A 23,267-nucleotide genomic window follows, 5' to 3' on the forward strand; every position below is an offset into this window, starting at 1 on the left:
TACCTCCCCTCCGTCACACGTCGTCACAAAAAGCGAGACCCCCCCCCTTTTAAAATGACATCACACTTCAGCCTACACCCCCCCCTCAAAATTGCCGATGAATTTTTCTTAAAACATCGATATTTTTCCAAAACATTGTCAGAACTCAGTCAACATACATAGAGTATTTTGATCAATTCCTATTACAATTTGTTAAAACCGTTTTCTAAAACTCAAAATAACGGCTAAAACTCGTTTTCTAACATTACTTTATTATAATGCAAAAAAAGTGACGTCACACCATCTGAACCCCCCCCCCCCCTCTCCCTCAACACTCACCGTCACAAAATTACGAACCCCCTCCCCCTACGAGTGTGACGTCATTTATGGACAACCCCTATTTAGATCTATGTCGACCTAAATAAAAGCTTATAAAAATAATTAAATTTATCTCTATCTTTAGCTAAGTTTATTACAATGAATGTATCATATTCATTGGCAAACAGCCAGTCACGGTGTAGGCGCGACGGTTCGTAGTTCAACAGGATTAGTATTAATTATTCTTAATACCGGTATTCGAGATACAAATATCACGTGACAGACCGTTTTCGCGCCCCTCTCACAGTTTACTGCCTTGCAGTTTTGTGTTTCGCAATTTAACAATACACCAAAGTATTACTATCTTTTGACTGATCGTATTTTAGCCAAGCCAATAGCTTAGACATTTTCTATCTTTTACACGAAAAGAACTTCAATCTAGCCGTAACATTCTTTACTGCTTTGACTAAATCAACATTGAAATTCCTGGATTTTCTACTTTTGAGTGGGAGGGACGGAGAAGGACAAACAATAGATAAAAATAATTCTGATTCTGTTAAAAAGCTGTGCTAACATTCCGTTATTTCATAATGTCAGAAAATGAGCGCACAAATTACAAAGCACCTTTGGCCTTTGGAAACAAATATTAAATATAGGCCTAATTAATAAAATTATTATAAAATTAAAATATAATTTTTTTACCTAAAGAAAGTGAAAGAGTAAGTCAAAAGTGAACAGAGGAGAGAAATTTGGTAATCTACTAACTACTATTTTTTACTACACTCTAGACTCTCTATTTGTTTAAAAATCTATCGTTTTAGTTTAGGTGCGTAAAATTACCGAGGCTAGTGATGTGCGAAAAAGTTGCCTCATTGTCACGTTGTTAACAGTTAATGCTTTAATTTTAATAATTAATAGATAGGTTGTCTTATTACAATTTTTTAATTAAAATTTTCTGTCACTTATCAAATATATCATTACAAACCATATCACTTACTGGTTAATTTGAGACCAAATTTAATGGTCTAGCTTAATTAGGGGCCGAGAAAACAAACAAAAACAAAATGAACTATTAACAACTTAAAATGTTAAACTCTTTTTCGCCATCAAAAGATATAAAAAAGTTACGTTGGTTTGTGTTTTCCATTCGTAGCATGATGTCATAGCAATTACGACAACATTGGGTATTTTAGTTACCAAAAAAAACCAAAACATTTTGTTAGAAATAAAACTTTATATTCATTATGTTTATTAAGGAAATATCAGACATATTTATTATAAATTCTATGTACAATGTACAATTTAAGACATTAGGCATTCCAGGATGAATTGAACAATCAATACCCATGAAGATGACAATAAAATTAATATCCAAAACTAAAAATAGATCTGACAGAAATCTAGATCTAGTCCTTCTAACTGTAACGACAATACAGTATTATTAGGTAAGATGATAAATGAACTTTTTTTAACTTTAAAACTAAATACTCTATAATTAATATTCTCTTCTGTAGTAGCATTAGGTTAGGCGAAGTTTTTTTTTTTTTTTTTTTACCAGCTATGCGTAGTAAATCTACAGTCCTGTAAGCTTGCGTGAACTTAAAATGACCCTAAGTTGATTTACAATTTGCTTGGTTTATGAGGGGAAGGTTGGGATTGCCCACCGACGATCTCTAACAGCAATAGTTAATGCTGTGACGTATGTATGGTAGGCCTGCTGAACTCACGGTGAACCCTCGACCGTGTCAACATTTTTCTCCCGCAGACAAGAAAATGTAAGCAGTCGTTCTCGCGAGCGATGCGAGCGACGATGTTTGGAAAATTTTTAATAATTATTTTATAAAATATTATTTCGTTCAAAAATATTTTTTTGAAAAAGAAAGAAAATAAAACCGCTCGTGGCATTTCCCATGTGAAACAATAAAATAAAGCACAACTGATTTACGTCGGATTCGAACTCGGAGATTCTAGGTCACCTACCGCACCGTTCTGTTTACTCTGCCACACACCACGATGTATTGGAAAAAAAATATTAGACATTTTGTATCAAAAGATTTCTAAAACTAAAAGGAAATAATTACTACTTCATTTATCGATATCATTCTACGTAGTAACTGAGTAACTGCGTAAAATTTACACACAATTCCTATATTTTTAACTAACACAACAGCATTAACGAGGTTGACCAAGTCTAAAAATAAAAAAAAATTGCCAGTAGGCCTAATTTGATCTAGCACAAAAAGGCTCACAATGAGCATTGTTTAAAATACAATACTAAGGCCTAATTAAAAACTACATATAATTTCATATAAATTATACAGTCGGGTAGGCCACGAAGTATTAATATTATCAAGGTTAATGACCGGTCACGAATTATGTTCAATGAAACTAACAGTGCAGTTGGCCTACTTGGCTTGCAGTGAAGAAAAAAATCAATATACTTATAAAATTACTAATACTTTAATACAATAATAATGCCCACAATTTCTGCACATGCTAAAACTGAATTATAATTAAAATACTAGACTTAACAGTGCATTCCGCAAAAAACAAAAATTAGTTGTTTCTATCTGACAACTAGCGTAACAATGGCGTAACGTTGCTAAAAATAGCAGCGGCATGGTATTTCTATGGGGAATTGGATTTTGGAAGAAGGGAAGCAGCATCATTGTAATTAATCATGGTAAATATCTCAAATATATATTTATCTAGGAGCTGTCGAGCGCTGATGCCCGGTGGTCGGTCGTTTTTCGTTGCAGTTCAGTTCCTAATGAGAGTGCTCCATAAGAAATGCTTGTATTAATTATTACTACATATCTCGCAAATGTTTCTGGCATTTAAGCCATAGTATCCATTTCCTTAGCATTTCGCATTAAAATAGTGATGAGATATTGCTAGATTAGCAGTTTTTTCATTTTTTGTATATAGGACCCCCCAAAAACACTTAAAATGCGAAAACTAAAAGAGCATGACGTTTCAGGGTCAGGTTCTGACTTCCGGTTTTGGTAAGGAGATCGACTATTAATAGAAGTATATTGAGTAGGCCTAGGCTATAATATATATATAATATATATATATATATATATATATTTATATATATATATTACTATATACTATATATTAGTATATATATAGGGCCTATTGTGATATATATTATATTTGTGTCAAATATGAGAGATAACTGAATAATAAACCAAAATCAATGGCTAAATAATAATGTTAAATATTAAATAATTAATAGGTCGTCCATAAATGATGTCACACTCGTAGGGGGTTGGGGGGTCCGTAATTTTGTGACGGTGTGTGATGAGGGGGAGGGGGATGGTTCAGATTGTGTGATGTCACACTTTTGCATTATAAAAAAGCAATGTTAGAAAGCGAGTTTTAGTCTGGCTTTTTTGTGATGACGTGTGACGGAGGGGAGGGGGAGGTGAAAATAGTCATAAAAAGGCGTGACGTCATTTATGGATGACCCCATTGTTTAAAAACATGTACATTAAAGAAACTTTTAAACATTTTTGTAACTTTAAAAACAAAAATCCCTCTAAAAATGTGAAATAATTAATAGAATTTAAGAGTCACCTCATTTTCACATTACTAGTCTCGGTCGATTTTATGTGCCTAAAACGATAGATTACCAGAAATTTTTATCAATAACGCTACCAATACCATAAAATTAGAAAAAAAAATGTGTGTAGGCCTAGTGTTTTGTTTTAGTTTAGACTGTACTGTACTGTAAACTAGATAATTTTGTTAAGATACATAGGTCTAGATCTAGATTAATCTACAAATCTAGAGCCTAGTCAGTCTAGCTTAGAGTTCTTAAAGTAGCCTAGAAGAGTGAGGCTGCAAGATAGTAAACTCTAAGTAAACTCAGTAATTAGTAAAGTAAGAGTAAGAGATAATACTCGTGTTATTATTTTGATCACCAGCTCTTGTTTTCTTGTCAGCGGGAGAAAAATCCCGTCTTGGTCGTTGGGTGACATATAGTTATCGAGAATATTTTTTAAAATCTAGTCCGCTCATGTTACAGGAATTTGACAAGCATGCTTGGGGTCATTGTGAGTTCAGATGATCTTGTCAGTGAGAGAAATTGTTTTACTTGTAGAAAGCGTATTAGTATGAAAAAGCAATTTAAAAAGTGTAATTTATTTTTTATTGAGTAGTTTCAATTACAAATCAGCAGCTCCTGTAATAATTCAAATTTTTTTTTTTTGAAACAACTCATATTTACGGTGGCAGCAGCTTTGAGTAGGGTGATGTTTAAAGACGATAAATCAGGAGGCCTTGGTGTTCCACACAAAAGAAAGGAGATCTATCATCAGTAATATTTCGGGTGGTTTTGAACACTGCGATATTTTAAGTCAACAAAAGATGGGGAAGTTGACAAATCATCAGTATGTCTAGTTCAGAAAAAATAGGAAGTTTTAAAAATAGAAATGCAACACCTTTCTTGTAGATCTTGTAGTTGTAGATCTTGTACCTTTGAGTCTTGTAGTTGTAGATCTTGTACCCTTGAGTCTTGTAGTTGTAGATCTTGTACCTTTGAGTCTTGTAGTTGTAGATCTTGTAGTTGTAGATCTTGTACCTTTGAGTCTTGTAGTTGTAGATCTTGTACCTTTGAGTCTTGTAGTTGTAGATCTTGTACCTTTGAGTCTTGTAGTTGTAGATCTTGTACCTTTGAGTCTTGTAGTTGTAGATCTTGTAGTTGTAGATCTTGTACCTTTGAGTCTTGTAGTTGTAGATCTTGTACCTTTGAGTCTTGTAGTTGTAGATCTTGTACCTTTGAGTCTTGTAGTTGTAGATCTTGTACCTTTGAGTCTTGTAGTTGTAGATCTTGTAACTTTGACTACTAACTAAAAAATTAAAACCTGTGTGGATTGTTTTCCATGTGTGAAATAATTAAAACTAGACCATGACTCTATGTCCAATTACTTAGTATTATAACTAGACCTATTACAGTGAGACATTTACAGCTAAACCTTTACCAACTGAACTAGACTATTACAGTTTGACCTTTCAGCCTCTTGGACCACCATTATGTGGAAAGTGTAGTTTGGGTTCAATATTAAATTTGGTCAATTTTTGAATAAGTTATTTCATGACGCAAGTGCTCTTCCTGTAATTTTATAATAACTTTGTGTTCATAACATTGTAATACAAAATCTACTCTGTTATTTTTAGAAAATGACGGCCAATTTATGTTACATGCTTAGGTGGCCGGTGGTGATTTCTAGTGGATTAGCTCAGTGTCAGCTGAGAGTATGCTTTATGAGACAATACATTCCAAATGTTCAGAGATTCAAAAATCCAATTTCCAACAAGTGGTTAGAACTTTCACATCATCATACAACTAACTGTAGGGCCTATGCTACTTCAAACAGCATGACAACTAAGCCACTTACTTTAGCATTTAGTGGAAGATTTTCTTCTGTATGTTTGCAACATACTTCTTTAGCCCAAAGCTTAAATCATTCTTATTCACAAAGGCCCTTCCTAAAAATTAGGAATTCCTTTGCTGAGCAAAATTGTGGATTAATTCTACAATCCATTAGACGCAAGAAGCATACCAAGCCACGAGTGCCTCCTACAAGGATAAATAATGTGTATGATATTGAAGGACCAATCACAGACGCAGAGATAGCTAAGCAGTTTGTCTATTCTTTAAACAGTGCTGAAAGAAAACATCTGTATGCTGAGTTGGCCAGATTCCATGGAGATGACACTTCTGTGCCTGGTGAGTTTGTTCATTAGCCAGATCTTTAAGCTCAATTGCTACAATATTCTTTTAATGGCATGCTCTTGACACATTGTCTCCAACTGTCTCATTTCACCTGTCTCAAAACTGTCTCACCTCAGCTGTATCACGTCAACTGTCTCACCCTTGCTGTCTCAATTCAGCTGTCTCATCTATGTTGTCTCATCTCAGTTGTCTCACCTCAACTGTCTCATCTCAACTGTCTCACCTCAGTTGTCTCACCTCAGTTGTCTCACCTCAGTTGTCTCACCTCAGTTGTCTCACCTCAGTTGTCTCACCTCAGTTGTCTCACCTCAGTTGTCTCACCTCAGTTGTCTCACCTCAGTTGTCTCATCTCTGTCAGTTGTCTCACCTCAGTTGTCTCACCTCAGTTGTCTCACCTCAGTTGTCTCACCTCAGTTGTCTCACCTCAGTTGTCTCACCTCAGTTGTCTCACCTCAGTTGTCTCACCTCAGTTGTCTCATCTCTGTCAGTTGTCTCACCTCAGTTGTCTCACCTCAGTTGTCTCATCTCTGTCAGTTGTCTCACCTCAGTTGTCTCACCTCAGTTGTCTCACCTCAGTTGTCTCACCTCAACTGTCTCATCTATGTTGTCTCACCTCAGTTGTCTCACCTCAGTTGTCTCACCTCAGTTGTCTCACCTCAGTTGTCTCACCTCAGTTGTCTCACCTCAGTTGTCTCACCTCAGTTGTCTCACCTCAGTTGTCTCACGTCAACTGTCTCATCTCAACTGTCTCACCTCAGTTGTCTCACCTCAGTTGTCTCACCTCAGTTGTCTCACCTGAACTGTCTCACCTCAGTTGTCTCACCTGAACTGTGTCATCTCAGTTGTCTCACCTCAACTGTTTCACCTCAACTGTCTCATCTCAACTGTCTCACCTCAGTTGTCTCACCTCAGTTGTCTCACCTCAGTTGTCTCACCTCAGTTGTCTCACCTCAGTTGTCTCACCTCAACTGTCTCACCTCAACTGTCTCATCTCAACTGTCTCACCTCAGTTGTCTCACCTCAGTTGTCTCACCTCAGTTGTCTCACCTCAGTTGTCTCACCTCAGTTGTCTCACCTGAACTGTCTCACCTCAGTTGTCTCACCTGAACTGTGTCATCTCAGTTGTCTCACCTCAACTGTCTCACCTCAACTGTCTCATCTCAACTGTCTCACCTCAGTTGTCTCACCTCAGTTGTCTCACCTCAGTTGTCTCACCTCAGTTGTCTCACCTCAGTTGTCTCACCTCAACTGTCTCACCTCAACTGTCTCATCTCAACTGTCTCACCTCAGTTGTCTCACCTCAGTTGTCTCACCTCAGTTGTCTCACCTCAGTTGTCTCACCTGAACTGTCTCACCTCAGTTGTCTCACCTGAACTGTGTCATCTCAGTTGTCTCACCTCAACTGTCTCACCTCAACTGTCTCATCTCAACTGTCTCACCTCAGTTGTCTCACCTCAGTTGTCTCACCTCAGTTGTCTCACCTCAGTTGTCTCACCTCAGTTGTCTCACCTCAACTGTCTCACCTCAACTGTCTCATCTCAACTGTCTCACCTCAGTTGTCTCACCTCAGTTGTCTCACCTCAGTTGTCTCACCTCAGTTGTCTCACCTCAGTTGTCTCACCTCAGTTGTCTCACCTCAGTTGTCTCACCTCAGTTGTCTCACCTCAGTTGTCTCACCTGAACTGTTGCACCTCAGTTGTCTCACCTGAACTGTGTCATCTCAGTTGTCTCACCTCAACTGTCTCACCTCAACTGTCTCATCTCAACTGTCTCACCTCAGTTGTCTCACCTCAGTTGTCTCACCTCAGTTGTCTCACCTCAGTTGTCTCACCTCAGTTGTCTCACCTCAGTTGTCTCACCTCAGTTGTCTCACCTCAGTTGTCTCACCTCAGTTGTCTCACCTCAGTTGTCTCACCTCAGTTGTCTCACCTCAGTTGTCTCACCTCAGTTGTCTCACCTCAGTTGTCTCACCTCAGTTGTCTCACCTCAACTGTCTTCTCAACTCTCTCACCCTTGATGTCTCCCCTCGGCTCTATCAGTCCATCTATAATGACTGTAGCAGATAAAGTGATGACTGTAGCAGATAAAGTGATGACTGTAGCAGATAAAGTGATGACTGTAGCAGATAAAGTGATGACTGTAGCAGATAAAGTGATGACTGTAGCAGATAAAGTGATGACTGTAGCAGATAAAGTGATGACTGTAGCAGATAAAGTGATGACTCTAGCAGATAAAGTGATGACTGTAGCAGATAAAGTAATGACTGTAGCAGATAAACTGATTTTTTTTTTAAAATGTGGGGTTTTGTAATTTTTAAACACTTTCTGTTTGTTGATAGACTAACTGAGAGACCTTCTGTTTGTTAAAAGACTGGCTGAGTGACCTTCTGTTTGTTGATAGACTGGCTGAGTGACCTTCTGTTTGTTGATAGACTGGCTGAGTGACCTTCTGTTTGTTAAAAGACTAACTGAGAGACATTCTGTTTGTTGGTAGACTGGCTGAGTGACCTTGCCTTCTGTTTTGTTGATAGACTGGCTGAGTGAGCTGTTCAAGACACAGACTGTTGACATGATACGGAAGAACATAATTTTGCAATCTTGTGTCTGTGTGTGTGTGTGTGTGTGTGTAAACACGATAACTTGAATACCGTTACAGCTAGGTTGATGAAATTTCATATATAAGTATTGTATTAAAATCGTAGATCCTGATCAACTTTTGAGCGATTTCCGATAACCAGAAGTGGTACTTTTTCTACTTTGAATTTTTCATAAGCCTATAACTTGAATACTATTTCAGGTAGATAAATGAAATTTCACATGTAAGTAAAAGATCTAATTTTCTACCTTCTCTCAAATTTTGAGTAATTTCTGTTGACCGGAAGTACTAATTTACGCTATTTCCGATTTCTTTAAAAAAATGCCTGTAAATTTATAAAGTACTAATAATGCACACTATTATGCACATTTTGTTTTGGCGTTCGCTTGGTGCGCAATTCTTTTTTCTATGAGATTCTATTCTATTTTTAAAAGTTTAAGTAATTAAAAATCATGTCTATATTTCAAGTTATATAAGAATATTCGAGAAAGTTAGAGGAGATCACTCCCGGTTTATTTTTTTTTGCAGAGGAAAATCTGGAGCTACTTAAGCAGGATTAGAATGTGAAAGTACTGAAATCTTTCTTAAGCTTTCCTTTTTTTAAAAAAATGATGTTTATCAGCAGATAGAATTTTAAAACAAATTATGTTTAGTATACGACTTTGACTTTTTAAAATATATTTGATATTTACTGTAATTTTTAAAAAATTTGATGTTTACTGTAAGACTGATTTTAAAAAAAGAAATTTGATTGTGTTATTTGATGTTTACTGTAAGACTGATTTTAAAAAAGAAATTTGATTGTGTTATTTGATGTTTACTGTAAGACTGATTTTAAAAAAGAAATTTGATTGTGTTATTTGATGTTTACTGTAAGATTGATTTTAAAAAAGAAATTTGTGTTATTTGATTTTTACTGTAAGACTTTGATTTTTCAGGTGTTGATCCTCAGCTAGAGCCACCAACACGTCAACAGTTGAAGCAAGGTCAGTCTCTCTCTCTCTCTCTTCTTTCTCTCTCCTTCTATCTCTCTTTTCTCTCTACTTCTCACCTCCTCTTAACCTACCAGGTATGCAGCTGCAACTCATGTCTGCGGCTACACCCCAGGTGTGAGGCTACACCCCAGGTGTGAGGCTACACCCCAGGTGTGAGGCTACACCCCAGGTGTGTCTACACCTCAGGTGTGAGGCTACACCTCATGTCTGCGTCTACACCCCAGGTGTGAGGCTACACCTCATGTCTGCGTCTACACCCCAGGTGTGAGGCTACACCCCAGGTGTGAGGCTACACCTCATGTCTGCGTCTACACCCCAGGTGTGAGGCTACACCCCAGGTGTGAGGCTACACCCCAGGTGTGAGGCTACACCCCAGGTGTGAGGCTACACCCCAGGTGTGAGGCTACACCCCAGGTGTGAGGCTACACCCCAGGTGTGAGGCTACACCTCAGGTGTGAGGCTACACCCCAGGTGTGAGGCTACACCTCATGTCTGCGTCTACACCCCAGGTGTGAGGCTACACCCCAGGTGTGAGGCTACACCCCAGGTGTGAGGCTACACCTCATGTCTGTGTCTACACCCCAGGTGTGAGGCTACACCCCAGGTGTGAGGCTACACCTCATGTCTGCGTCTACACCTCAGGTGTGAGGCTACACCCCAGGTGTGAGGCTACACCTCATGTCTGTGTCTACACCCCAGGTGTGAGGCTACACCTCATGTGTGAGGCTACACCCCAGGTGTGAGGCTACACCTCATGTCTGCGTCTACACCTCAGGTGTGAGGCTACACCCCAGGTGTGAGGCTACACCCCAGGTGTGAGGCTACACCTCATGTCTGCGTCTACACCTCAGGTGTGAGGCTACACCTCATGTCTGCGTCTACACCCCAGGTGTGAGGCTACACCTCATGTCTGCGTCTACACCTCAGGTGTGAGGCTACACCTCATGTCTACGTCTACACCCCAGGTGTGAGGCTACACCTCATGTGTGAGGCTACACCCCAGGTGTGAGGCTACACCTCATGTCTGCGTCTACACCTCAGGTGTGAGGCTACACCCCAGGTGTGAGGCTACACCCCAGGTGTGAGGCTACACCTCATGTCTGCGTCTACACCTCAGGTGTGAGGCTACACCTCATGTCTGCGTCTACACCCCAGGTGTGAGGCTACACCTCATGTCTGCGTCTACACCCCAGGTGTGAGGCTACACCCCAGGTGTGAGGCTACACCTCATGTCTGTGTCTACACCCCAGGTGTGAGGCTACACCCCAGGTGTGAGGCTACACCTCATGTCTGTGTCTACACCTCAGGTGTGAGGCTACACCTCATGTCTGTGTCTACACCTCAGGTGTGAGGCTACACCTCAGGTGTGAGGCTACACCTCATGTCTGCGTCTACACCTCAGGTGTGAGGCTACACCTCATGTCTGCGTCTACACCCCAGGTGTGAGGCTACACCCCAGGTGTGAGGCTACACCTCATGTCTGTGTCTACACCCCAGGTGTGAGGCTACACCCCAGGTGTGAGGCTACACCTCATGTCTGCGTCTACACCCCAGGTGTGAGGCTACACCTCATGTCTGTGTCTACACCTCAGGTGTGAGGCTACACCTCAGGTGTGAGGCTACACCTCATGTCTGCGTCTACACCCCAGGTGTGAGGCTACACCTCATGTCTGTGTCTACACCCCAGGTGTGAGGCTACACCTCATGTCTGTGTCTACACCTCAGGTGTGAGGCTACACCCCAGGTGTGAGGCTACACCTCAAGTCTTTGGCTACACCTGACATGTTGTTCTTGTCTTTTCAGTTTTGCTGCACCAGATGTTTCCTTTCATCGGCTTTGGCTTTCTCGACAACTTCTTGATGATAGTCGCAGTAAGTTACATAGTCATAGTTGTCAGAAGTTGTCACACATACAACCATAGTTGTCACACTTACAGCCATAGATGTCACACTTACAGCCTTAGTTGTCACACCTACAGCCATAGGTGTCACACTTACAGCCATAGTCGTCACACTTACAGCCATAGTTGTCACACTTACAACCATAGCTGTCACACTTTACAGCCATAGTTGTCACACTTACATCCATAGTTGTCACACTTACAGCCATAGTCGTCACACTTACAGCCATAGGTGTCACACTTACAGCCATAGTCGTCACACTTACAACCACAGTTGTCACACTTACAGCCATAGTTGTCACACTTACAGCCATAGTTGTCACACTTACAGCCATAGTTGTCACACTTACAGCCATAGGTGTCACACTTACAGCCATAGTTGTCACACTTACAGCCATAGTTGTCACACTTACAGCCATAGTTGTCACACTTACAGCCATAGCTTGCACTCCACCCTATCAAGGACATGCCCAAAAATAGCTTTATTGGCTATGTCTCAAGTTGTTGTCCTTGACTCACCTGGCTCATGGCTCTCCTATAACCTGAATCTCCAATAACCTGACTCTCTTGTCACCTGACTCTTATCACCTGACTCTCCAATAACCTGAATCTCCAATAACCTGACTCTCCAATAACCTGACTCTCTTAGCACCAGACTCTCCAATAACCTGAATCTCCAATAACCTGACTCTCTTGTCACCTGACTCTTAGCACCAGACTCTCCAATAACCTGAATCTCCAATAACCTGACTCTCTTGTCACCTGACTCTTATCACCTGACTCTCCTATAACCTGAATCTCCAATAACCTGACTCTCTTGTCACCTGACTCTTATCACCTGACTCTCCAATAACCTGAATCTCCAATAACCTGACTCTCCAATAACCTGACTCTCTTAGCACCAGACTCTCCAATAACCTGAATCTCCAATAACCTGACTCTCTTGTCACCTGACTCTTATCACCTGACTCTCCAATAACCTGACTCTCCAATAACCTGACTCTCTTGTCACCTGACTCTTATCACCTGACTCTCCAATAACCTGACTCTCCAATAACCTGACTCTCTTGTCACCTGACTCTTATCACCTGACTCTCCAATAACCTGACTCTCCAATAACCAGACTCTCCAATAACCTGACTCTCTTAGCACCAGACTCTTATCACCTGACTTTCTTATTACCTGGCTTACCCCCCCCCCCCCCCCCCCCTCCACCTATAGTGTGACCAAAAAAATGAATGACCCTGAAAGAGCTATTTCAGTATCTGTAAGTCAAGTGTTTCTAGAATAGCTTTGGTTAACCTCTGCAAACCTTGCACTACCTTACAGTGTAATTAAAGATGTTGACCCACATTTGTACCTGTCATAAATTATCCTGTTGCTTTTTTGTTGCTTGTGTGTAAGGGGAGGGGGGTGGGGGGCATCCTGTTATACTTGCTTGTGTGTAAGGGGGAGGGATGAATTAGAAGTGATATGATTTAGATTCTGGAGAAACAAATGTCACTTAGCAACACATGCCATGTAGCAACAAATGTCCTACTAGACAGCTATAACAACAAATGTCCTGTAGGACAGCTATAACAACAAATGTCCTACTAGACAGCTATAACAACAAATGTCCTACTAGACAGCTATAACAACAAATGTCCTACTAGACAGCTATAACAACAAATGTCCTACTAGACAGATATAACAACAAATGTCCTACTAGACTGATATAACAACAAATGTCCTGTAGGACAGATATAACAACAAATGTCCTACTAGACAGATATAACAACAAATGTCCTGCTAGAAAGATATAACAACAAATGTCCTGTAGGACAGATATAACAACAAATGTCCTGCTAGAAAGATATAACAACAAATGTCCTGTAGGACAGATATAACAACAAATGTCCTGCTAGACAGATATAACAACAAATGTCCTACTAGACAGTCCTGTAGGACAGATGCAGCAAGAAATGTCCTGTAGGACAGATGCAGCAAGAAATGTCCTGTAGGACAGATGCAGCAAGAAATGTCCTGTAGGACAGATGCAGCAAGAAATGTCCTGTATGACAGATGCAGCAAGAAATGTCCTGTAGGACAGATGTAGCAAGAAATGTCCTGTAGGACAGATATAAAAACAAATGTCCTGTAGGACAGATGCAGCAAGAAATGTCCTGTAGGACAGATGCAGCAAGAAATGTCCTGTAGCACCTGCCTTACATAGACATGCCTGGTCTTATATTGATTTGAGCTGAGCTGCCGATTTATGCTCCTCCCTAAATGCTAGGAGTTATGAGAGGGGGGGGGGGGGAGTTAGGTTGGGGACATCTAGAGTCAGTGTAGGAATCGTGTGTTGATATTTTCATGGTTGAAGTGTACGTCACGTTTCACATCTTAGCTTCGTAGGGTGACAATAACTTGTCGATGTAACAAAACACGATAACAAGAACGTATTGATGTCACAAAACACGATAACAAGGACGTATTGATGTCACAAAACACGATAACAAGGAGGTATTGATGTCACAAAACACGATAACAAGGACGTATTGATGTAACAAAAAGATGCGACCAAATGCGCGTTTACGTCCCATATAGACAGTAGCCTACCAATGTGCGATGAGGTCACAGACGTTCGATGGTGTCGCTGCAGGCACCAATCTCTCGGATCTGTAGGCGAACATTGACTGGCGAACATTGACTGGCGAACATTGACTGGCGAACATTGACTGGCGAACATTGACTGGCGAACATTGACTGGCGAACATTGACTGGCGAACATTGACTGGCGAACATTGACTGGCGAACATTGACTGGCGAACATTGACTGGCGAACATTGACTGGCGAACATTGACTGGCGAACATTGAATAGAACTGGCGAACATTGAATAGAACTGGCGAACATTGACTGGCGAACATTGAATAGAACTGGCGAACATTAAATAGAACTGGCGAACATTGAATAGAACTGGCGAACATTGAATAGAACTGGCGAACATTGAATAGAACTGGCGAACATTGGTGGCGAACATGGAATAGAACTGGCGAACATTGACTGGCGAACATTGACTGGCGAACATTGAATAGAACTGGCGAACATTGAATAGAACTGGCGAACATTGACTGGCGAACATTGAATAGAACTGGCGAACATTAAATAGAACTGGCGAACATTGAATAGAACTGGCGAACATTGAATAGAACTGGCGATCATTGAATATAAATGGGGAACATTGAATAGAACTTGCGAACATTGAATAGAACTGGCGAACATTGAATAGAACTTGCGAACATTAAATAGAACTGGCGAACATTGAGTAGAACTGGCGAACATTAACTGGCGAATGTTAACTGGCGAACATTGAATAGAACTGGCGAACATTGAGTAGAACTGGCGAACATTAACTGGCGAATGTTAACTGGCGAACATTGAATAGAACTGGCGAACATTGATTAGAACTGGCGAACATTGAATAGAACTGGCGAACATTGAATAGAACTGGCGAACATTGAATAGAACTGGCGAACATTGAGTAGAACTGGCGAACATTAACTGGCGAACATTGAATAGAACTGGCGAACATTGAGTAGAACTGGCGAACATTGAGTAGAACTGGCGAACATTAACTGGCGAACATTGAATAGAACTGGCGAACATTGAGTAGAACTGGCGAACATTGAGTAGAACTGGCGAACATTCACTGGCGAACATTGAATAGAACTGGCGAACATTGAATACAACTGGCGAACATTGAATAGAACTGGCGAACATTAACTGGCGAACATTGAATAGAACTGGCGAACGTTGACTGGCGAATATTGAATATAACTGGCGAACATTGAATAGAACTGGCGAACATTAAATAGAACTGGCGAACATTGAATAGAACTGGCGAACATTGAATAGAACTGGCGAACGTTAACTGGCGAATATTGAATATAACTGGCGAACATTGAGTAGAACTGGCGAACATTGAATAGAACTGGCGAACATTGAATAGAACTGGCGAACATTAACTGGCGAACATTGAATAGAACTGGCGAACGTTGACTGGCGAATATTGAATATAACTGGCGAACATTGAGTAGAACTGGCGAACATTGAATAGAACTGGCGAACTTTGAATAGAACTGGCGAACATTGAATAGAACTGGCGAACAATAAATAGAACTGGCGAACATTGGTTGAAAATTGCCTCAGACATCGATCTCCAGCTGTAGCCGGACTTCCGGTTTCATTGATCAAAGCTGTTTAAGCTTCATGCAATGCTGGGTAGTGTTGATTTCTGTTACGTTCATGTTTAATGTTGCTACCTGTGACGTTCATGTTTAACGTTGCTACCTGTGACGTTCATGTTGCTACCTGTTACGTTCATGTTTAATGTTGCTACCTGTGACGTTCATGTTGTTACCTGTGACGTTCATGTTGCTACTTGTGACGTTCATGTTGATACCTGTGACGTTCATTTTGCTACCTGTGACGTTCATGTTGCTACCTGTGCCTTTCATGTTGCTACCTGTGACGTTCATGTTTAACGTTGCTACCTGTGACGTTCATGTTGCTACCTGTTACGTTCATGTTTAATGTTGCTACCTGTGACGTTCATGTTGCTACCTGTGACGTTCATGTTGTTACCTGTGACGTTCATGTTTAATGCTGCTACCTGTGACGTTCATGTTTAATGTTGCTACCTGTGACGTTCATGTTGCTACCTGTGACGTTCATGTTGCTACCTGTGACGTTCATGTTGCTACCTGTGACGTTCATGTTGCTACCTGTGACGTTCATGTTGCTACCCGTGACGTTCATATTGCTACCTGTGACGTTCATGTTTAATGTTGCTACCTGTGACGTTCATGTTGCTACCTGTGACGTTCATGTTGCTACCTGTGACGTTCATGTTGCTACCCGTGACGTTCATATTGCTACCTGTGACGTTCATGTTTAATGTTGCTACCTGTGACGTTCATGTTTAATGTTGCTACCTGTGACGTTCATGTTGCTACCTGTGACGTTCATGTTGCTACCTGTGACGTTCATGTTGCTACCTGTGACGTTCATGTTTAATGCTGCTACCTGTGACGTTCATGTTTAATGTTGCTACCTGTGACGTTCATGTTGCTACCCGTGACGTTCATATTGCTACCTGTGACGTTCATGTTGCTACCTGTGACGTTCATGTTGCTACTTGTGACGTTCATGTTGCTACCTGTGACGTTCATGTTGCTACCTGTGACGTTCATGTTGCTACATGTGACGTTCATGTTGCTACCTGTGACGTTCATGTTGCTACCTGTGACGTTCATGTTGCTACCTGTGACGTTCATGTTGCTACCTGTGACGTTCATGTTTAATGTTGCTACCTGTGGCGTTCATGTTTAATGTTGCTACCTGTGACGTTCATGTTGCTACCAGTGACGTTCATGTTGCTACCTGTGACGTTCATGTTGCTACTTGTGACGTTCATGTTGCTACCTGTGACGTTCATGTTGCTACCTGTGACGTTCATGTTGCTACCTGTGACGTTCATGTTGCTACCTGTGACGTTCATGTTGCTACCCGTGACGTTCATGTTGCTACCTGTGACGTTCATGTTGCTACCTGTGACGTTAATTTTTAATGTTGCTACCTGTGACGTTCATGTTTAATGCTGCTACCTGTGACGTTCATGTTTAATGTTGCTACCTGTGACGTTCATGTTTAATGTTGCTACCTGTGACGTTCATGTTTAATGTTACTACCTGTGACGTTCATGTTTAATGTTGCTACCTGTGACGTTCATGTTTAATGTTGCTACCTGTGACGTTCATGTTGCTACCTGTGACGTTCATGTTGCTACCTGTGACGTTAATGTTGCTACCTGTGACGTTCATGTTTAATGTTGCTACCTATAACGTTCATGTTTAATGTTGCTACCTGTGACGTTCATGTTGCTACCTGTGACGTTCATGTTGCTACCTGTGACGTTCATGTTGCAAACCTGTGACGGTCATGTTGCTACCTGTGACGTTCATGTTGCTACCTGTGACGTTCATGTTGCTACCTGTGACGTTTATGTTGCTACCTGTGACGTTCATGTTGCTACCCGTGACGTTCATGTTGCTACCTGTGACGATCATGTTGCTACCTGTGACGTTCATGTTGCTACCCGTGACGTTCATATTGCTACCTGTGACGTTCATGTTTAATGTTGCTACCTGTGACGTTCATGTTGCTACCTGTGACGTTCATGTTGCTACCTGTGACGTTCATGTTGCTACCTGTGACGTTCATGTTTAATGCTGCTACTTGTGACGTTCATGTTTAATGTTGCTACCTGTGACGTTCATGTTGCTACCCGTGACGTTCATATTGCTACCTGTGACGTTCATGTTGCTACCTGTGACGTTCATGTTGCTACCTGTGACGTTCATGTTGCTACCTGTGACGTTCATGTTGCTACCTGTGACGTTCATGTTGCTACCTGTGACGTTCATGTTGCTACCTGTGACGTTCATGTTGCTACCTGTGACGTTCATGTTTAATGTTGCTACCTGTGGCGTTCATGTTTAATGTTGCTACCTGTGACGTTCATGTTGCTACTTGTGACGTTCATGTTGCTACCTGTGACGTTCATTTTGCTACCTGTGACGTTCATGTTGCTACCTGTGACGTTCATGTTGCTACCTGTGACGTTCATGTTGCTACCTGTGACGTTCATGTTGCTACCTGTGACGTTCATGTTTAATGTTGCTACCTGTGACGTTCATGTTTAATGTTGCTACCTGTGACGTTCATGTTTAATGTTACTACCTGTGACGTTCATGTTTAATGTTGCTACCTGTGACGTTCATGTTTAATGTTGCTACCTGTGACGTTCATGTTGCTACCTGTGACGTTGATGTTGCTACCTGTGACGTTAATGTTGCTACCTGTGACGTTCATGTTTAATGTTGCTACCTATAACGTTCATGTTTAATGTTGCTACCTGTGACGTTCATGTTGCTACCTGTGACGTTCATGTTGCAAACCTGTGACGGTCATGTTGCTACCTGTGACGTTCATGTTGCTACCTGTGACGTTCATGTTGCTACCTGTGACGTTCATGTTGCTACCTGTGACGTTCATGTTGCTACCCGTGACGTTCATATTGCTACCTGTGACGTTCATGTTTAATGTTGCTACCTGTGACGTTCATGTTGCTACCTGTGACGTTCATGTTGCTACCTGTGACGTTCATGTTTAATGCTGCTACCTGTGACGTTCATGTTTAATGTTGCTACCTGTGACGTTCATGTTGCTACCCGTGACGTTCATATAGCTACCTGTGACGTTCATGTTGCTACCTGTGACGTTCATGTTGCTACCTGTGACGTTCATGTTGCTACCTGTGACGTTCATGTTGCTACTTGTGACGTTCATGTTGCTACCTGTGACGTTCATGTTGCTACCTGTGACGTTCATGTTGCTACCTGTGACGTTCATGTTGCTACCTTTGACGTTCATGTTGCTACCCGTGACGTTCATATTGCTACCTGTGACGTTCATGTTTAATGTTGCTACCTGTGACGTTCATGTTGCTACCTGTGACGTTCATGTTGCTACTTGTGACGTTCATGTTGCTACCTGTGACGTTCATGTTGCTACCTGTGACGTTCATGTTGCTACATGTGACGTTCATGTTGCTACCTGTGACGTTCATGTTTAATGTTGCTACCTGTGACGTTCATGTTGCTACCTGTGACGTTCATGTTGCTACCCGTGACGTTCATATTGCTACCTGTGACGTTCATGTTTAATGTTGCTACCTGTGACGTTCATGTTTAATGTTACTACCTGTGACGTTCATGTTTAATGTTGCTGCCTGTGACGTTCATGTTTAATGTTGCTACCTGTGACGTTCATGTTGCTACCTGTGACGTTCATGTTGCTACCTGTGACGTTCATGTTGCTACCCGTGACGTTCATGTTGCTACCTGTGACGTTCATGTTGCTACCTGTGACGTTAATTTTTAATGTTGCTACCTGTGACGTTCATGTTTAATGTTGCTACCTGTGACGTTCATGTTTAATGTTGCTACCTGTGACGTTCATGTTTAATGTTGCTACCTGTGACGTTCATGTTTAATGTTACTACCTGTGACGTTCATGTTTAATGTTGCTACCTGTGACGTTCATGTTTAATGTTGCTACCTGTGACGTTCATGTTGCTACCTGTGACGTTAATGTTGCTACCTGTGACGTTCATGTTTAATGTTGCTACCTATAACGTTCATGTTTAATGTTGCTACCTGTGACGTTCATGTTGCTACCTGTGACGTTCATGTTGCAAACCTGTGACGGTCATGTTGCTACCTGTGACGTTCATGTTGCTACCTGTGACGTTCATGTTGCTACCTGTGACGTTCATGTTGCTACCTGTGACGTTCATGTTGCTACCCGTGACGTTCATGTTGCTACCTGTGACGTTCATGTTGCTACCTGTGACGTTCATGTTGCTACCTGTGACGTTCATGTTGCTACCCGTGACGTTCATATTGCTACATGTGACGTTCATGTTTAATGTTGCTACCTGTGACGTTCATGTTGCTACCTGTGACGTTCATGTTGCTACCTGTGACGTTCATGTTGCTACCTGTGACGTTCATGTTTAATGCTGCTACTTGTGACGTTCATGTTTAATGTTGCTACCTGAGACGTTCATGTTGCTACCCGTGACGTTCATATTGCTACCTGTGACGTTCATGTTGCTACCTGTGACGTTCATGTTGCTACCTGTGACGTTCATGTTGCTACTTGTGACGTTCATGTTGCTACCTGTGACGTTCATGTTGCTACCTGTGACGTTCATGTTGCTACCTGTGACGTTCATGTTGCTACCTGTGACGTTCATGTTGCTACCTGTGACGTTCATGTTGCTACCTGTGACGTTCATGTTGCTACCTGTGACGTTCATGTTGCTACCTGTGACGTTCATGTTGCTACCTGTGACGTTCATGTTTAATGTTGCTACCTGTGACGTTCATGTTTAATGTTGCTACCTGTGACGTTCATGTTGCTACCAGTGACGTTCATGTTGCTACCTGTGACGTTCATGTTGCTACCTGTGACGTTCATGTTTAATGTTGCTACCTATAACGTTCATGTTTAATGTTGCTACCTGTGACGTTCATGTTGCTACCTGTGACGTTCATGTTGCAAACCTGTGACGGTCATGTTGCTACCTGTGACGTTCATGTTGCTACCTGTGACGTTCATGTTGCTACCTGTGACGTTCATGTTGCTACCCGTGACGTTCATGTTGCTACCTGTGACGTTCATGTTGCTACCTGTGACGTTCATGTTGCTACCCGTGACGTTCATATTGCTACCTGTGACGTTCATGTTTAATGTTGCTACCTGTGACGTTCATGTTGCTACCTGTGACGTTCATGTTGCTACCTGTGACGTTCATGTTTAATGCTGCTACCTGTGACGTTCATGTTTAATGTTGCTACCTGTGACGTTCATGTTTAATGTTGCTACCTGTGACGTTCATGTTTAATGTTGCTACCTGTGACGTTCATGTTGCTACCTGTGACGTTCATGTTGCTACCTGTGACGTTCATGTTGCTACCTGTGACGTTAATGTTGCTACCCGTGACGTTCATGTTGCTACCTGTGACGTTCATGTTTAATGTTGCTACCTATAACGTTCATGTTTAATGTTGCTACCTGTGACGTTCATGTTGCTACCTGTGACGTTCATGTTGTTACCTGTGACGTTCATGTTTAATGCTGCTACCTGTGACGTTCATGTTTAATGTTGCTACCTGTGACGTTCATGTTGCTACCTGTGACGTTCATGTTGCTACCTGTGACGTTCATGTTGCTACCTGTGACGTTCATGTTGCTACCTGTGACGTTCATGTTGCTACCCGTGACGTTCATATTGCTACCTGTGACGTTCATGTTTAATGTTGCTACCTGTGACGTTCATGTTGCTACCTGTGACGTTCATGTTGCTACCTGTGACGTTCATGTTGCTACCCGTGACGTTCATATTGCTACCTGTGACGTTCATGTTTAATGTTGCTACCTGTGACGTTCATGTTTAATGTTGCTACCTGTGACGTTCATGTTGCTACCTGTGACGTTCATGTTGCTACCCGTGACGTTCATATTGCTACCTGTGACGTTCATGTTGCTACCTGTGACGTTCATGTTGCTACTTGTGACGTTCATGTTGCTACCTGTGACGTTCATGTTGCTACATGTGACGTTCATGTTGCTACCTGTGACGTTCATGTTGCTACCTGTGACGTTCATGTTGCTACCTGTGACGTTCATGTTTAATGTTGCTACCTGTGGCGTTCATGTTTAATGTTGCTACCTGTGACGTTCATGTTGCTACCAGTGACGTTCATGTTGCTACCTGTGACGTTCATGTTGCTACTTGTGACGTTCATGTTGCTACCTGTGCCTTTCATGTTGCTACCTGTGACGTTCATGTTGCTACCTGTGACGTTCATGTTGCTACCTGTGACGTTCATGTTGCTACCTGTGACGTTCATGTTGCTACCTGTGACGTTCATGTTGCTACCTGTGACGTTAATTTTTAATGTTGCTACCTGTGACGTTCATGTTTAATGTTGCTACCTGTGACGTTCATGTTTAATGTTACTACCTGTGACGTTCATGTTTAATGTTGCTACCTGTGACGTTCATGTTTAATGTTGCTACCTATGACGTTCATGTTGCTACCTGTGACGTTCATGTTGCTACCTGTGACGTTAATGTTGCTACCTGTGACGTTCATGTTTAATGTTGCTACCTATAACGTTCATGTTTAATGTTGCTACCTGTGACGTTCATGTTGCTACCTGTGACGTTCATGTTGCAAACCTGTGACGGTCATGTTGCTACCTGTGACGTTCATGTTGCTACCTGTGACGTTCATGTTGCTACCTGTGACGTTCATGTTGCTACCTGTGACGTTCATGTTGCTACCCGTGACGTTCATGTTGCTACCTGTGACGTTCATGTTGCTACCTGTGACGTTCATGTTGCTACCCGTGACGTTCATATTGCTACATGTGACGTTCATGTTTAATGTTGCTACCTGTGACGTTCATGTTGCTACCTGTGACGTTCATGTTGCTACCTGTGACGTTCATGTTGCTACCTGTGACGTTCATGTTTAATGCTGCTACTTGTGACGTTCATGTTTAATGTTGCTACCTGTGACGTTCATGTTGCTACCCGTGACGTTCATATTGCTACCTGTGACGTTTATGTTGCTACCTGTGACGTTCATGTTGCTACCTGTGACGTTCATGTTGCTACTTGTGACGTTCATGTTGCTACCTGTGACGTTCATGTTGCTACCTGTGACGTTCATGTTGCTACCTGTGACGTTCATGTTGCTACCTGTGACGTTCATGTTTAATGTTGCTACCTGTGGCGTTCATGTTTAATGTTGCTACCTGTGACGTTCATGTTGCTACCAGTGACGTTCATGTTGCTACCTGTGACGTTCATGTTGCTACTTGTGACGTTCATGTTGCTACCTGTGACGTTCATGTTGCTACCTGTGACGTTCATGTTGCTACCTGTGACGTTCATGTTGCTACCTGTGACGTTCATGTTGCTACCTGTGACGTTCATGTTGCTACCTGTGACGTTCATGTTGCTACCTGTGACGTTAATTTTTAATGTTGCTACCTGTGACGTTCATGTTTAATGTTGCTACCTGTGACGTTCATGTTTAATGTTACTACCTGTGA

General features: G+C 41.7%; 1 protein-coding gene across 1 annotated transcript in view; it reads left to right on the forward strand.

The window, feature by feature from the left end:
* Window positions 1–999: 999 nt before the first annotated feature.
* The window catches only part of LOC131937930 (transmembrane protein 65), a gene marked incomplete at its 5' end in the record, with an annotated part of 45,868 nt that continues 23,600 nt past the window's right edge, over window positions 1,000–23,267 (forward strand). Inside the window, 4 exons of the mRNA XM_059295703.1 lie at window positions 1,000–1,016; window positions 5,787–6,034; window positions 9,574–9,621; window positions 11,434–11,501. Of these exons, the coding sequence (XP_059151686.1) occupies window positions 1,000–1,016; window positions 5,787–6,034; window positions 9,574–9,621; window positions 11,434–11,501 (381 nt within the window). The remainder of the gene's footprint in view (window positions 1,017–5,786; window positions 6,035–9,573; window positions 9,622–11,433; window positions 11,502–23,267) is intronic.

This window comes from Physella acuta, unplaced genomic scaffold (assembly GCF_028476545.2).
Source record: "Physella acuta isolate Inbredline_101_S28 unplaced genomic scaffold, ASM2847654v3 ptg000225l, whole genome shotgun sequence".
NCBI classification, from domain to species: Eukaryota; Metazoa; Mollusca; class Gastropoda; family Physidae; genus Physella; species Physella acuta.